Genomic DNA, 17,428 nt, shown 5'->3' with positions numbered 1-17,428 from the left:
GAATCAGGGTTCTGGTTAGGATGGGTTCCAAACAGAACCTGTGTGAATCAGGGTTCTGGATCGGATGGGTTCCACACAGAACCGGTGTGAGTCAGGGTTCTGGTTCGGATGGGTTCCAGACAGAACCTGTGTGATTCAGGGTTTTGGTTTGGATGGATTCCAAACAGAACTGGTGTGATTCAGGGTTCTGGATCGGATGGGTTCCAAACAGAACTGGTGTGATTCAGGGTTCTGGATCGGATGGATTCCAAACAGAACTGGTGTGATTCAGGGTTCTGGATCGGATGGGTTCCAAACAGAACTGGTGTGATTCAGGGTTCTGGATCGGATGGGTTCCAAACAGAACCAGTGTGAATCAGGGTTCTGGTTCAGATGGGTTCCAAACAGAACCTGTGTGAGTCAGGGTTCTGGTTTGGATGGGTTCCAAACAGAACCGGTGTGATTCAGGGTTCTGGTTAGGATGGGTTCCACACAGAACCGGTGTGAGTCAGGGTTCTGGTTCGGATGGGTTCCAGACAGAACCTGTGTGATTCAGGGTTTTGGTTTGGATGGGTTCCAAACAGAACCTGTGTGAGTCAGGGTTCTGGATCGGATGGGTTCCAAACACAACCTGTGTGAGTCAGGGTTCTGGTTAGGATGGGTTCCAAACAGAACCGGTGTGATTCAGGGTTCTGGTTAGGATGGGTTCCAGACAGAACCGGTGTGATTCAGGGTTCTGGATCGGATGGGTTCCAAACAGAACCGGTGTGATTCAGGGTTCTGGTTAGGATGGGTTCCACACAGAACCGGTGTGATTCAGGGTTCTGGATCAGATGGGTTCCAAACAGAACCGGTGTGAGTCAGGGTTATGGATCGGATGGGTTCCAAACAGAACCTGTGTGAGTCAGGGTTCTGGTTCGGATGGGTTCCAAACAGAACCTGTGTGAGTCAGGGTTCTGGATCAGATGGGTTCCAAACAGAACCTGTGTGAGTCAGGGTTCTGGTTTGGATGGGTTCCAAACAGAACCGATGTGAGTCAGGGTTCTGGATCAGATGGGTTCCAAACAGAACCAGTGTGAGTCAGGGTTCTGGATCAGATGGGTTCCAAACAGAACCTGTGTGAGTCAGGGTTCTGGTTCGGATGGGTTCCAAACAGAACCTGTGTGAGTCAGGGTTCTGGTTTGGATGGGTTCCAAACAGAACCGGTGTGAGTCAGGGTTATGGATCGGATGGGTTCCAAACAGAACCAGTGTGAGTCAGGGTTCTGGTTAGGATGGGTTCCAAACAGAACCTGTGTGATTCAGGGTTCTGGATCGGATGGGTTCCAAACAGAACCGGTGTGATTCAGGGTTCTGGATCGGATGGGTTCCAAACAGAACCTGTGTGAGTCAGGGTTCTGGTTTGGATGGGTTCCAAACAGAACCGGTGTGATTCAGGGTTCTGGTTAGGATGGGTTCCACACAGAACCGGTGTGAGTCAGGGTTCTGGTTCGGATGGGTTCCAGACAGAACCTGTGTGATTCAGGGTTTTGGTTTGGATGGATTCCAAACAGAACTGGTGTGATTCAGGGTTCTGGATATGATGGGTTCCAAACAGAACCTGTGTGAGTCAGGGTTCTGGATCGGGGGTTCCAGACAGACCCTGTGTGAGTCAGGGTTCTGGTTCGGATGGGTTCCAAACAGAACCTGTGTGAGTCAGGGTTCTGGATCAGATGGGTTCCAAACAGAACCGGTGTGATTCAGGGTTCTGGATCGGATGGGTTCCAAACAGAACTGGTGTGAGTCAGGGTTCTGGATCGGATGGGTTCCAAACAGAACTGGTGTGAGTCAGGGTTCTGGATCAGATGGGTTCCAAACAAAACCGATGTGAGTCAGGGTTCTGGATCAGATGGGTTCCAAACAAAACCGATGTGAGTCAGGGTTCTGGTTCGGATGGGTTCCAAACAGAACCTGTGTGAGTCAGGGTTCTGGTTCGGATGGGTTCCAAACAGAACCTGTGTGAGTCAGGGTTCTGGATCAGATGGGTTCCAAAGAAAACCGATGTGAGTCAGGGTTCTGGATCGGGGGTTTCCACATAGAACCGGTGTGAGTCAGGGTTCTGGTTTGGATGGATTCCAAACAGAACCGGTGTGAGTCAGGGTTCTGGATCGGATGGGTTCCAAACAGAACCTGTGTGAGTCAGGGTTCTGGTTTGGATGGGTTCCGAACAGAACTGGTGTGAGCCAGGGTTCTGGATCGGATGGGTTCCAAACAGAACCTGTGTGAGAGGGTTCTGGTTTGGATGGGTTCCAAACAGAACCGATGTGAGTCAGGGTTCTGGATCAGATGGGTTCCAAACAGAACCAGTGTGAGTCAGGGTTCTGGATCAGATGGGTTCCAAACAGAACCTGTGTGAGTCAGGGTTCTGGTTCGGATGGGTTCCAAACAGAACCTGTGTGAGTCAGGGTTCTGGATCGGATGGGTTCCAAACAGAACCGGTGTGATTCAGGGTTCTGGATCGGGTGTTTCAACACAGAACCAGTGTGATTCAGGGTTCTGGATCGGATGGGTTCCAAACAGAACCAGTGTGAGTCAGGGTTCTGGTTCGGATGGGTTCCACACAGAACCTGTGTGAGTCAGGGTTCTGGTTTGGATGGGTTCCAAACAGAACCGGTGTGAGTCAGGGTTATGGATCGGATGGATTCCAAACAGAACTGGTGTGAGTCAGGGTTCTGGTTTGGATTGGTTCCAAACAGAACCTGTGTGATTCAGGGTTCTGGTTCGGATGGGTTCCAAACAGAACCGGTGTGATTCAGGTTGGAATCACACCGGATGGGTTCCAGACAGAACCGGTGTGATTCAGGGTTCTGGATCGGGTGTTTCCACACAGAACCGGTGTGATTCAGGGTTCTGGTTTGGATGGATTCCAAACAGAACCGATGTGAGTCAGGGTTCTGGATCGGGTGTTTCCACACAGAACCGGTGTGATTCAGGGTTCTGGTTTGGATGGGTTCCAAACAGAACCGGTGTGATTCAGGGTTCTGGATCGGATGGGTTCCAAACAGAACCGGTGTGATTCAGGGTTCTGGTTTGGATGGGTTCCAAACAGAACCGGTGTGATTCAGGGTTCTGGATCGGGTGTTTCCACACAGAACCAGTTTGATTCAGGGTTCTGGTTTGGATGGGTTCCAAACAGAACCGGTGTGATTCAGGGTCCTGGATCGGGTGTTTCCAAACAGAACCGGTGTGATTCAGGGTTCTGGTTCAGATGGATTCCAAACAGAACCGGTGTGAGTCAGGGTTCTGGATCGGGTGTTTCCACACAGAACCAGGCTATCCTTTTTAAAGCGAGTTGTCGTCGGCGCCTGCAGGTTCTGGGTTTGAACTGGAGGCCTGTGGGCGCCGGGCTTTCCGGTCCAAACCGAAGCTTTTGGCTGCTCCTGTGTTTCTGCAGCCGGAGCTCGTCTTTCTGCTCTGAAAGCCTTTTGTTTACAGAACTCTGGTGACAGATCGCATTCTGAGGGAAATGCGATGCAAACGCGGTCCACAGGAACCGTGTCTCCGGGCTTGTTTGAATACAGCAGATGTAACCTCAGACTCCGCTGCCCCTCATGCAAATCCGCAGGTGGGTCCGGTTTAAAAGGAGCGTGTGGTGAGAAAGGAAAAGCCCAAATTACAACCAGCAGAGCCGCTCCGCTGCAAACCACGGCAGGATTGATGGTGTTTAGCAGCCAGTGGGATCAGGGGAAAACATCTTTCTTATTAGATTAGTTTGTTTAGAGGCTCGCTCTGATTGAATCTCTTTAAAGTGAAGGAGCGACCAGCTGCCTCGCCTTTAGCTCAGATTGCTTTATGCTAAACAGAAGCGGGAGCATTGAATCTGACTCTCAGGAGCTCTCAGGAGCTCTCAGGAACTCTCAGGAGCTCTCAGGAACTCTCAGGAACTCTCAGGGGCCCTCAGGAACTCTCAGAAACTCTCAGGAACTCTCAGGAGCTCTCAGAAACTCTCAGAAACTCTCAGGAACTCTCAGGAACTCTCAGGGGCTCTCAGGAACTCTCAGGAACTCTCAGGAACTCTCAGGGGCTCTCAGGAGCTCTCAGGAACTCTCAGGAACTCTCAGGGGCTCTCAGGAGCTCTCAGGAGCTCTCAGGAACTCTCAGGGGCTCTCAGGAACTCTCAGGAGCTCTCAGGAGCTCTCAGGAGCTCTCAGGAACTCTCAGGAGCTCTCAGGAACTCTCAGGAACTCTCAGGAGCTCTCAGGAACTCTCAGGAGCTCTCAGGAGCTCTCAGGAACTCTCAGGAGCTCTCAGGAGCTCTCAGGAGCTCTCAGGAACTCTCAGGAGCTCTCAGGAGCTCTCAGGAGCTCTCAGGAGCTCTCAGGGGCTCTCAGGAACTCTCAGGAACTCTCAGGGGCTCTCAGGAGCTCTCAGGAGCTCTCAGGAGCTCTCAGGAGCTCTAAGGAACTCTCAGGAACTCTCAGGAACTCTCAGGATCTCTCAGAAACTCTCAGGAACTCTTAACTGTGGATCCACTCCTGCAGGCTCCTTTCACAGCAGAATCTGCTGAAGATGAGTTCGTTGGGAGCGAACTACACCCAGACATTTGACTATACCTTCTTCTTTGATGGAATAACGGCGTTGCTGGCGTCCAACGTGCTGGTGGGTTTGCCGGCCAACCTGTACGTGGTGTGGCTGATCGCCAGCGAGGCGGGCGGCTCGCTGGCGTCCGAGCTCTTCGCCCTCAACCTGGCCGTGGCAGAGATCCTGTGCTGCTGCTCCTCGCTCTACGTGGCGGCGCACCTCCTGCTGCAGATGCCGCTCTCGGTCGGCGTGCTGGTGCTGCAGCTGTTCCTGCAGCTCATGCTCATATCCCGGCCCCTCTTCCAGACCTGCATCTGCCTGGAGCGCTACCTGGCGGTGGTGCACCCCACGCTCTTCATCAGGTAACTCAGGGACTGACGGACAGCTTCCAGCTTAGCTTTGAATATGTCTCTAATCGAGGGAAGGTTGAATTCGTCCAGACTGCTCAGAGTTAGGTGCAAACTGGCCTCATGGGGTGGGACAGGTGGGCCAGGGGGGCCCATGGCCCCGTGCACACAGAACCGGAGAGGCCTTCAGAAGAAACCCGGCTGTTATCTTCCCACTGAGAACAGGGATAGAACTTCTCGTTTGTAGCGGACCAAATCACATCTTTGTCAGTGAATTTTGTTTCTGTGAAAGTAGGAAAAGTCTTTTTGGGGGAATCAATGAAACCCCTAAAAACTACTACATACCCCTCCGTTTTGGAGAGGTCAGGGGTCAGAAGATGGTGATCATCTTTCCATCTGAATGGACCAGAACCCCCCCATAGCCAGAGGAATGTGTACAGCTGCCCAACCTAAAAGTCTAAATGCAGGCAAAGAGTAGAAATGCTTGATATTCCCGCCTCACGCCACGTTTCCCACACGGAGCAATAACCTGAGAAAAGTGTTTAAGCATTTTATCCAGTTTAGCTAGGCTGTGAGTGCGGTTTAGCTCGGCTGTGAGCGCAGTTTAGCTCGGCTGTGAGCGGTTTAGCTCGGCTGTGAGCAGTTTAGCTCGGCTGTGAGCAGTTTAGCTCGGCTGGCTGCAGTTTAGCTCGGCTGAGCGCGGTTTAGCTCGGCTGGCTGCGGTTTAGCTCGGCTGAGCGCGGTTTAGCTCGGCTGAGCGCGGTTTAGCTCGGCTGAGCGCGGTTTAGCTCGGCTGTGAGCGGTTTAGCTCGGCTGAGCGTAGTTTAGCTCGGCTGAGAGTGGTTTAGCTCGGCTGAGAGCGGTTTAGCTCGGCTGAGAGCGCGGTTTAGCTCGGCTGAGAGCGCGGTTTAGCTCGGCTGTGAGTGTAATTTAGCTCGGCTGTGAGCGCGGTTTAGCTCGGCTGTGAGCGCGGTTTAGCTCGGCTGAGGGCGGTTTAGCTCTGCTGAGGGCGGTTTAGCTCGGCTGAGCGCGGTTTAGCTCGGCTGAGCGCGGTTTAGCTCGGCTGAGCGCGGTTTAGCTCGGCTGAGCGCGGTTTAGCTCGGCTGAGGGCGGTTTAGCTCGGCTGAGGGCGGTTTAGCTCGGCTGAGCGCGGTTTAGCTCGGCTGAGCGCGGTTTAGCTCGGCTGAGCGCGGTTTAGCTCGGCTGAGCGCGGTTTAGCTCGGCTGAGCGCCGTTTAGCTCGGCTGTGAGCGCCGTTTAGCTCGGCTGAGCGCCGTTTAGCTCGGCTGTGAGCCGTTTAGCTCGGCTGTGAGCAGTTTAGCTCGGCTGTGAGCCGTTTAGCTCGGCTGTGAGTGCGGTTTAGCTCGGCTGAGAGCAGTTTAGCTCGGCTGAGCGCCATTTAGCTCGGCTGAGGGCGGTTTAGCTCAGCTGTGAGCGCAGACACGTGCTGAATGTGAGCTGTTGGGAGTGTGTCCAGCTTCAGTTTCTCGGTTCTGTTCTCTTCCTGTTTGCAGGTTCAAACCTCTGCGCTACAGGCTGCTGTGCTGCGGCGTGGACTGGCTGCTGATTCTCACGGACTTCACATTCCCTGCCTTCGCGCCTTCTTTCGAGCTCTCCGGCTTGCTCTTCATATCCAAGTCCCTGCTCTTCCTGACCGTCCTGTCGTACTGCGGCGTCCGCGTTCTGCTGGTGCTGAAGCAGCCGGGGCCCGGCGACGGGGGCCGCGGCGCCGAGAGCTGGAACAGCATGAAGAGGAAGGCCTTCAAGGTGATCGTGATCACGCTGGTGTTCAGCAGCTGCACGCAGCTGCTGCAGATCATGGTGATGGGTCCGGCGCTGCTGCGGGCGTCGCTGCAGCTCATCCTGCAGGCCACGCTGGTCGGCCTGGCCGTCAGCATCATCAGCAGCTTCATCACGCCTCTGCTGTACCTCCACAGAGCGGGAAAACTGCCCTGCATCGAGTTCTGAGCGCCGCCGCCGCCGCCGCCTCCTGATGCGAGCTGCAGCGAGTCACGCAGATGTTAGATCTGCTTTAGATGTGTTTTCACTGCTTTACTCTTCAAAGTTAGAAACAAAGATCTCTCCATTATTCATGTCATGTGCTGGAATCATGAAGAAAAGGCCCCCGGGAAGCTCCAGGCCTCAGTTTTATGTAGCGCGCCTTTAAACGCTGCGAGGCCGTGCACGGCGGCCACGATGAGCTCCGACACTTCACAGGAATGAAAACGGCGGCGTGCTTTGATTGTGGAGGTCAGACAGAGAGCAGCAGGTTCACCAAAGCTCAGATCTGCACACGCACGCGCCCACGTGCACGCTCCTCCTCCCCTTGATGTTGCTGTAACACGATGTAACAGCGGGCCGCATGGCTCCCACGGGTGCTGCTTAGTCGACTTAATGGACTGCTACAGCTAGCTTCAAAGACTCTGGGGGGGTGGGGGGGAAGAGGAGGCGTTAAAAGAGACGGGAGCAGTTTTTTCACCTCTCAGGAAGAGGTCGGTAGCATCTGTAAAGCTGTCGGTGGGTAGCTGCAGCTTCTAACTAAGTGATCGTCTGAAAGGCCCCACAGCAGCGCAGATCAATGCCTGTTCAGGGGCTGATTTATCTGTCTGACCTGTGGCTGCTGAGGAAGAGGCGTCATCATTCAGAAACACTCTGTCAGAGTCAGAGAAGCAGCTCTGAGGGACCAAATCCATCTGCAGCCCGCAGAGAGTTAGATCAGCAGCAGCCAAACCTCTCTAAAGAGGAGCTAATGGAACACGATGCGTGTAGCTTTCAGTCGGACGGGTTTCATGCCGCTGTCAGAGGGAACCAGTGAGTTCGGATTAATGAGGACAGGCGGGTATGTGAATCTTCCTCCAGATGTCGGCCGAAGAAATATGGCTGAAGTGCTGGAGCAGTGCAAACATTTGGCTTCTTCCCTCAGCAGAGAGAGTTACTGCCTCCTCTGACTGATGCTGACGTTCAGCTTTGAGACGCTCGTTGGGTTCAGGGTGAGAAAACAAAGCTTTCAGATCCTCTCCAGCAGCTCCAAACTGAGTGTCTGCCCCAGAAAGGTTTCCTGCAGCGCTCAGCCTCGTCCTGAAGCGTCGTCTGTGGCAGGAAGCGTGAGACCTGCCGCTGCTGCCGCCGGGGTGAGAGGTCAGGATCTGATCAGAGCTGCAGCCCCGAGATTCTTTCATACATTAAAAATAGGGCAGCTATCAGGCAGCTATCAGGCAGCTATCAGGCAGCTATCAGGCAGCTATCAGGCAGCTATCAGGCAGGTATCAGGCAGGTATCGGGCAGCTATCAGGCAGCTATCAGGCAGCTATCAGGCAGCTATAGGGTGGCTATCAGGCAGGTATCGGGCAGCTATCAGGCAGCTATCAGGCAGCTATCAGGCAGCTATCAGGCAGCTATCAGGCAGCTATCAGGCAGGTATCGGGCAGCTATCAGGCAGCTATCAGGCAGCTATCAGGCAGCTATCAGGCAGCTATCAGGCAGCTATCAGGCAGCTATAGGGTGGCTACCAGGCAGCTATCAGGCAGCTATGAGGCGGCTATCGGGCGGCTACCGGGCAGCTATCAGGCAGCTATCGGGTAGCTACCGGGCAGCTATCAGGCAGCTATAGGGTGGCTACCAGGCAGCTATCAGGCAGCTAACGGGCAGCTATCAGGCAGCTATCAGGCGGCTATCAGGCAGCTATCAGGCAGCTATCAGGCAGGTATCGGGCAGCTATCAGGCAGCTATCAGGCAGCTATCAGGCAGCTATCAGGCAGCTATCAGGCAGCTATCAGGCAGCTATAGGGTGGCTACCAGGCAGCTATCAGGCAGCTATGAGGCGGCTATCGGGCGGCTACCGGGCAGCTATCAGGCAGCTATCGGGTAGCTACCGGGCAGCTATCAGGCAGCTATAGGGTGGCTACCAGGCAGCTATCAGGCAGCTAACGGGCAGCTATCAGGCAGCTATCAGGCGGCTATCAGGCAGCTATGAGGCGGCTACCCGGCAGCTATCAGGCAGCTATCAGGCAGCTATCGGGTAGCTATGAGGCAGCTATCAGGCAGCTATCAGGCGGCTATCAGGCGGCTACCGGGCAGCTATGAGGCAGCTATCAGGCAGCTATCAGGCAGCTATGAGGCAGCTATCAGGCAGCTATCAGGCAGCTATCAGGCAGCTATGAGGCAGCTATCAGGCAGTTATCAGGCAGCTATCGGGTAGCTATGAGGCAGCTATCAGGCAGCTATCGGGTAGCTATCGGGTAGCTATGAGGCAGCTATCGGGCAGCTATCAGGTAGCTATCGGGCAGCTACCGGGCAGCTATCAGGTAGCTATCGGGCAGCTATCGGGCAGCTACCGGGCAGCTATCGGGCAGCTACCAGGCAGCTATCGGGCAGCTACCGGGCAGCTATCAGGTAGCTATCGGGCAGCTATCGGGCAGCTACCAGGCAGCTACCGGGCAGCTATCGGGCAGCTATCAGGCAGCTATCAGGCAGCTATCGGGCCCGGATCTGCCCTGCGAGGTCAACAGACAAACTGTGGCTCGTTTCAGTTCCTCCAGAGGCAGCCGTGCACGCCTGAAACCAGTTTAACATCAGCAGTCAGCACAGAATGTGTCTTTGCACTGTGGGAAGGAACCAGATGAGGCAGAATAGCAGTTCACCATGATGGAAACACCAGTTTGGGGTAGAATTGATCAGTTTATACCCGATGGAGTGGACGGATGAAGAGAGGGACCCGGGGAGAGAAATAAAGCAGATGAGAGGAGGAAGCAAGCAGAACAGGAAGTGAGGAGGAAGAGGCGGCGCGTGGCTGAAAACCACAAAGCTGCTCTGTGATCAGTGTGTCTTTGATCAGGCTGGTAACTGCCCACAGATTCCTTCTGGTTCTGGCTTTTCCAGCTCTTTTGTTCTGCTGCTGCTCCCCCAGCTCTGCTAAATCTGACCCAACCTGAACCCTGAGACGGAGTTTTGGGTGTCTGACATCAGTCGGAACAAATTAGAGTCAAACACTCGAAGACGTGACTCTGCTGCTGCAAACTGATCCATAAAAAGCCCAAAACCAGAACCAAACAGTCCAAAAACGTCTATTAACCAGTCCAAAACTGTGAGAAACAGACTGAATCTGCTGAATCAGGTCCAAAACCACCTTGATTCAAGCCAGAATCCTCCCCTGAATATGGATCTGATCCAGGTTCTGTTCTGTACTCTTTATCTGGACCGTACCATCAGCTGCAGCGTTTCAGGGTGTAGTTCTGACACGGCCCGGGTGTGGTGGCGCACGCTTCTTTGATGGCGTTAATGGTCGGCGCGGCGGCCACGAGCAATTTTCTCACAGTTCTTCACGGCTGAATGAGGGCCCGTTTCAGCGGTTCAGATATAACGAGTGGAAAATAAAACCATGATTCTGACCGCTGGAAACTGTGTGTGTGATGAGCATATGGAGGTAATGATACCCTGCAGATAGGCTCACGTGCACGCTCACGTGCACGCTCACGTGCACGCTCACACGCTTGTAATCATGCTGTCGGGCTGTGGGGGGGCGGAGCCTCTTTGCCTCCTTGCTTCCTCACACACGAGCTTTTCTGTCCAGACTTCTGCTCTTGTGGCGCGTTTGAAAGCCGAGGTTCTCGTGGTCGGGCTGATGAGAAGATCCAGATGTTCCTCCAGCTGCAGGTGCTCGTGTAACACCTGGAGACCACCTGATCAGCTCCATCTTTAAGCTGCAGATGGACTCTTTGTGTCTCTTTTATCAGAACTCTGTTTCCCTGAGTTTCAGCATGCTGTCGGGTTTTCATCTTGGGTTTTCTAAAGATATAATTTAATTTCTACTGATTATTTCTCCTTTTAAACAGCTTCAGGATATAAAGTGGTAAATTCTGTGCTTTGGACAGTGATGTTATCAGTGTATGAAAGTGAATAAATGATGGCTTTGCTGGCTTCAGTTCTTTTGGCTTTTCTTTGGTGGTGAAACAGATGAAAAAAGTCACATTTTTTCTCCTTTAAGCCTGGTTTCATGTGAACATTCTCCACACAGTGGTTTCAGAAAAACAAAGCGTCTTCTTCTGTTGTGAAGCAGCTTCTTGTCCCGACCCGGGCTGCAGGAACCAACCACAGAGCTTTAAAGGTCCGTTAGACTGGACCGATCCGGAGCTCTGGAGCTGCTGTGTTCCCGTCTGAGCGGGAGGTTCCTAAGGTCAGATGGTTCTGCAAAACAAATGAGGGCAGAGGCGTTGTGAATGTGTCCTGCGTCCGTCCTGAGCGCGCTCACACGTGCGCTCGCAGCCGTGCACCGGCACCAGATATGAACAGGGCCCAGAACAGTTCTGCTCCAGCAGAGCTACTGGGGTGTGCTATGAGTGATGGACTGTAATTGGTTTAGCTGAGGTGGACTTCCTGCACAGTTTGATGTTTAAATTAAAGCCATCGATCAGTTTGACTTTTATTAAAGCTTCCCCCCGCAGATGTGTGTGTGTGTTACGTTTTGCTGTTATTGCTCAGTGGTCAAACTGCTCCCGTCCTGCTGTTCGTTGGAACCGGAGTGAAATAAAACACACTGGTGTTGGACTTTCATGTTTATCTTCTCAGGGATGATAAATACCACGTTTTTACGGTCTTAAACATTCATTTCTTTTCTATTTTAAAGTTTTTTTTGGGTTATTTGACAGCAGATAAACAGGCTGGGACTCGGACCCTCAGTCTGATCCAAAACTGATCCAATAGAGGCACAAAACCAGGACCAAATCACTCCAAAAAAGTCCGAATCCACATCTAAAACCGGTCCAAAACCAATCCAGTGGAGGCACAAAACCAGGACCAAATCACTCCAAAAAAGTCCAAATCCACATCTAAAACCGGTCCAAAACCAATCCAGTGGAGGCACAAAACCAGGACCAAATCACTCCAAAAAAGTCCAAATCCACATCTAAATCTGGTCCAAAACTGATCCAGTGGAGGAACAAAACCGGGACCAAATCAGTCCAAAAAAGTCCAAATCCACATCTAAAACTGGCCCAAAACCAATCCAGTGGAGGCACAAAACCAGGACCAAATCAGTCCAAAAAAGTCCAAATCCACATCTAAAACTGGTCCAAAACCGATCCAGTGGAAGCACAAAACCAGGACCAAATCAGTCCAAAAAAGTCCAAATCCACATCTAAAACTGGTCCAAAACCGATCCAGTGGAAGCACAAAACCAGGACCAAATCAGTCCAAAAAAGTCCAAATCCACATCTAAAACTGGTCCAAAACCGATCCAGTGGAAGCACAAAACCAGGACCAAATCAGTCCAAAAAAGTCCAAATCCACATCTAAAACTGGTCCAAAACCGATCCAGTGGAAGCACAAAACCAGGACCAAATCAGTCCAAAAAAGTCCAAATCCACATCTAAAACTGGTGCAAAACCGATCCAGTGGAAGCACAAAACCAGGACCAAATCAGTCTAAAAAAGTCCAAATCCACATCTAAAACTGGTCCAAAACTGATCCAGTGGAAGCACAAAACCAGGACCAAATCACTCCAAAAAGTCCAAATCCACAACTGGTCCAAAACCGATCCAGTGGAAGCACAAAACCAGGACCATATCACTCCAAAAAAGTCCAAATCCACATCTAAAACTGGTCCAAAACCGATCCAGTGGAAGCACAAAACCAGGACCAAATCAGTCCAAATCCACATCTAAAACTGGCCCAAAACCGATCCAGTGGAAGCACAAAACCAGGACCAAATCAGTCCAAAAAAGTCCAAATCCACATCTAAAACTGGTCCAAAACCGATCCAGTGGAAGCACAAAACCAGGACCAAATCAGTCCAAAAAAGTCCAAATCCACATCTAAAACTGGTCCAAAACCGATCCAGTGGAAGCACAAAACCAGGACCAAATCAGTCCAAAAAAGTCTGAATCCACATCTAAAACTGGTCCAAAACCGATCCAGTGGAAGCACAAAACCAGGACCAAATCAGTCCAAAAAGTCCAAATCCACAACTGGTCCAAAACCGATCCAGTGGAAGCACAAAATGAGGACCAAATCACTCCAAAAAAGTCCAAATCCACATCTAAAACTGGTCCAAAACCAATCCAGTGGAAGCACAAAACGAGGACCAAATCAGTCCAAAAAAGTCCAAATCCACATCTAAAACTGGTCCAAAACTGATCCAGTGGAAGCACAAAACCAGGACCAAATCAGTCTAAAAAAGTCCAAATCCACATCTAAAACTGGTCCAAAACCGATCCAGTGGAAGCACAAAACCAGGACCAAATCAGTCCAAAAAGTCCAAATCCACATCTAAAACTGGTCCAAAACCGATCCAGTGGAAGCACAAAACCAGGACCAAATCAGTCCAAAAAAGTCCAAATCCACATCTAAAACTGGTCCAAAACCGATCCAGTGGAAGCACAAAACCAGGACCAAATCAGTCCAAAAAAGTCCAAATCCACATCTAAAACTGGTCCAAAACTGATCCAGTGGAAGCACAAAACCAGGACCAAATCAGTCCAAAAAAGTCCAAATCCACATCTAAAACTGGTCCAAAACTGATCCAGTGGAAGCACAAAACCAGGACCAAATCAGTCCAAAAAAGTCCAAATCCACAACTAAATCTGGTCCAAAACTGATCCAGTGGAAGCACAAAACCAGGACCAAATCAGTCCAAAAAAGTCCAAATCCACATCTAAAACTGGTCCAAAACTGATCCAGTGGAAGCACAAAACCAGGACCAAATCAGTCCAAAAAAGTCCAAATCCACATCTAAAACTGGTCCAAAACTGATCCAGTGGAGGCACAAAACCAGGACCAAATCAGTCCAAAAAAGTCCAAATCCACATCTAAAACTGGTCCAAAACCGATCCAGTGGAGGCACAAAACCAGGACCAAATCAGTCCAAAAAAGTCCAAATCCACATCTAAAACTGGTCCAAAACTGATCCAGTGGAGGCACAAAACCAGGACCAAATCACTCCAAAAAAGTCCAAATCCACAACTAAATCTGGTCCAAAACTGATCCAGTGGAAGCACAAAACCAGGACCAAATCAGTCCAAAAAAGTCCAAATCCACATCTAAAACTGGTCCAAAACTGATCCAGTGGAAGCACAAAACCAGGACCAAATCAGTCCAAAAAAGTCCAAATCCACATCTAAAACTGGTCCAAAACCGATCCAGTGGAAGCACAAAACCAGGACCAAATCAGTCCAAAAAAGTCCAAATCCACATCTAAAACTGGTCCAAAACCGATCCAGTGGAAGCACAAAACCAGGACCAAATCAGTCCAAAAAAGTCCAAATCCACATCTAAAACTGGTCTAAAACCGATCCAGTGGAAGCACAAAACCAGGACCAAATCAGTCCAAAAAAGTCCAAATCCACATCTAAAACTGGTCCAAAACTGATCCAGTGGAAGCACAAAACCAGGACCAAATCAGTCCAAAAAAGTCCAAATCCACATCTAAAACTGGTCCAAAACCGATCCAGTGGAAGCACAAAACCAGGACCAAATCAGTCCAAAAAAGTCCAAATCCACATCTAAAACTGGTCCAAAACCGATCCAGTGGAAGCACAAAACCAGGACCAAATCAGTCCAAAAAAGTCCAAATCCACATCTAAAACTGGTCCAAAACCGATCCAGTGGAAGCACAAAACCAGGACCAAATCACTCCAAAAAAGTCCAAATCCACATCTAAAACTGGTCCAAAACCGATCCAGTGGAAGCACAAAACCAGGACCAAATCAGTCCAAAAAGTCCAAATCCACAACTGGTCCAAAACCGATCCAGTGGGGGCACAAAACCAGGACCAAATCAGTCCAAAAAAGTCCAAATCCACATCTAAAACTGGCCCAAAACCGATCCAGTGGAGGCACAAAACCAGGACCAAATCAGTCCAAAAAAGTCCAAATCCACATCTAAAACTGGTCCAAAACCGATCCAGTGGAAGCACAAAACCAGGACCAAATCACTCCAAAAAAGTCCAAATCCACATCTAAAACTGGTCCAAAACCGATCCAGTGGAAGCACAAAACCAGGACCAAATCAGTCCAAAAAGTCCAAATCCACAACTGGTCCAAAACCGATCCAGTGGAAGCACAAAACCAGGACCAAATCACTCCAAAAAAGTCCAAATCCACATCTAAAACTGGTCCAAAACCAATCCAGTGGAAGCACAAAACGAGGACCAAATCAGTCCAAAAAAGTCCAAATCCACATCTAAAACTGGTCCAAAACTGATCCAGTGGAGGCACAAAACCAGGACCTAATCAGTCCAAAAAAGTCCAAATCCACATCTAAAACTGGTCCAAAACCGATCCAGTGGAAGCACAAAACCAGGACCAAATCAGTCCAAAAAAGTCCAAATCCACATCTAAAACTGGTCCAAAACCGATCCAGTGGAAGCACAAAACCAGGACCAAATCAGTCCAAAAAAGTCCAAATCCACATCTAAAACTGGTCCAAAACCGATCCAGTGGAAGCACAAAACCAGGACCAAATCAGTCCAAAAAAGTCCAAATCCACATCTAAAACTGTCCCAAAACCGATCCAGTGGAAGCACAAAACCAGGACCAAATCAGTCCAAAAAAGTCCAAATCCACATCTAAAACCGTCCCAAAACCGATCCAGTGGAAGCACAAAACCAGGACCAAATCAGTCCAAATCCACATCTAAAACTGGTCCAAAACCAATCCAGTGGAAGCACAAAACCAGGACCAAATCAGTCCAAAAAAGTCCAAATCCACATCTAAAACTGGTCCAAAACCGATCCAGTGGAAGCACAAAACCAGGACCAAATCAGTCCAAAAAAGTCCAAATCCACATCTAAAACTGGCCCAAAACCGATCCAGTGGAAGCACAAAACCAGGACCAAATCACTCCAAAAAAGTCCAAATCCACATCTAAAACTGGCCCAAAACCGATCCAGTGGAAGCACAAAACCAGGACCAAATCAGTCCAAAAAAGTCCAAATCCACATCTAAAACTGGTCCAAAACCGATCCAGTGGAAGCACAAAACCAGGACCAAATCAGTCCAAAAAAGTCCAAATCCACATCTAAAACTGGCCCAAAACCGATCCAGTGGAAGCACAAAACCAGGACCAAATCAGTCCAAAAAAGTCCAAATCCACATCTAAAACTGGCCCAAAACCGATCCAGTGGAGGCACAAAACCAGGACCAAATCAGTCCAAAAAAGTCCAAATCCACATCTAAAACTGGCCCAAAACCGATCCAGTGGAGGCACAAAACCAGGACCAAATCAGTCCAAAAAAGTCCAAATCCACATCTAAAACTGGTCCAAAACCGATCCAGTGGAGGCACAAAACCAGGACCAAATCACTCCAAAAAAGTCCAAATCCACATCTAAAACTGGTCCAAAACCGATCCAGTGGAAGCACAAAACCAGGACCAAATCAGTCCAAAAAGTCCAAATCCACATCTAAAACTGGTCCAAAACCGATCCAGTGGAAGCACAAAACCAGGACCAAATCAGTCCAAAAAAGTCCAAATCCACATCTAAAACTGGTCCAAAACCGATCCAGTGGAAGCACAAAACCAGGACCAAATCAGTCCAAAAAAGTCCAAATCCACATCTAAAACTGGCCCAAAACCGATCCAGTGGAGGCACAAAACCAGGACCAAATCAGTCCAAAAAGTCCAAATCCACATCTAAAACCGGTCCAAAACCGATCCAGTGGAAGCACAAAACCAGGACCAAATCAGTCCAAATCCACATCTAAAACTGGTCCAAAACTGATCCAGTGGAAGCACAAAACCAGGACCAAATCAGTCCAAAAAAGTCCAAATCCACATCTAAAACTGGTCCAAAACCGATCCAGTGGAGGCACAAAACCAGGACCAAATCAGTCCAAAAAAGTCCAAATCCACATCTAAAACTGGTCCAAAACCGATCCAGTGGAGGCACAAAACCAGGACCAAATCACTCCAAAAAAGTCCAAATCCACATCTAAAACTGGCCCAAAACCGATCCAGTGGAAGCACAAAACCAGGACCAAATCAATCCAAAAAGTCCAAATCCACATCTAAAACTGGTCCAAAACTGATCCAGTGGAAGCACAAAACCAGGACCAAATCAGTCCAAATCCACATCTAAAACTGGTCCAAAACTGATCCAGTGGAAGCACAAAACCAGGACCTAATCAGTCCAAAAAGTCCAAATCCACATCTAAAACTGGTCCAAAACCGATCCAGTGGAAGCACAAAACCAGGACCAAATCAGTCCAAAAAAGTCCAAATCCACATCTAAAACTGGTCCAAAACCGATCCAGTGGAAGCACAAAACCAGGACCTAATCAGTCCAAAAAGTCCAAATCCACATCTAAAACTGGTCCAAAACCGATCCAGTGGAAGCACAAAACCAGGACCAAATCAGTCCAAAATAGTCCAAATCCACATCTAAAACTGGCCCAAAACCGATCCAGTGGAAGCACAAAACCAGGACCAAATCACTCCAAAAAAGTCCAAATCCACATCTAAAACTGGTCCAATACCGATCCAGTGGAAGCACAAAATCAGGACCAAATCAGTCCAAAAAAGTCCAAATCCACATCTAAAACTGGTCCAAAACC

The 17,428-nt window shown here is 50.0% G+C and overlaps 2 protein-coding genes across 3 annotated transcripts in view; both read left to right on the top strand.

Moving 5' to 3' along the window:
• Positions 1-17,428, top strand: part of sugct (succinyl-CoA:glutarate-CoA transferase) — a 90,646-nt gene that overhangs the window by 58,718 nt on the left and 14,500 nt on the right. The gene's annotated exons all lie outside the window — the stretch shown is intronic.
• Positions 4,527-6,857, top strand: LOC140284649 (uncharacterized). The gene is made up of 2 exons (XM_072378569.1): positions 4,527-4,900; positions 6,399-6,857. Exons 1-2 carry the CDS (start codon positions 4,527-4,529, stop codon positions 6,850-6,852), a joined length of 828 nt encoding a protein of 275 aa, XP_072234670.1. The 3' UTR covers positions 6,853-6,857.

The sequence above is a fragment of the Leuresthes tenuis genome, unplaced genomic scaffold (assembly GCF_036924035.1).
Source record: "Leuresthes tenuis unplaced genomic scaffold, fLeuTen1.0.hap1 SCAF_24, whole genome shotgun sequence".
Lineage (NCBI taxonomy): Eukaryota > Metazoa > Chordata > Actinopteri > Atheriniformes > Atherinopsidae > Leuresthes > Leuresthes tenuis.
This window is presented reverse-complemented; position numbering and strand designations above follow the sequence as displayed.

Excerpts from the sequence above, each read along its gene's own strand:
- LOC140284649 (XM_072378569.1), top strand. The coding sequence starts at position 4,527 with ATGAGTTCGTTGGGAGCGAACTACACCCAGACATTTGACTATACCTTC. Across the intron at positions 4,901-6,398 it reads CACCCCACGCTCTTCATCAG|GTTCAAACCTCTGCGCTACA; the intron begins GTAACTCAGGGA and ends TCCTGTTTGCAG.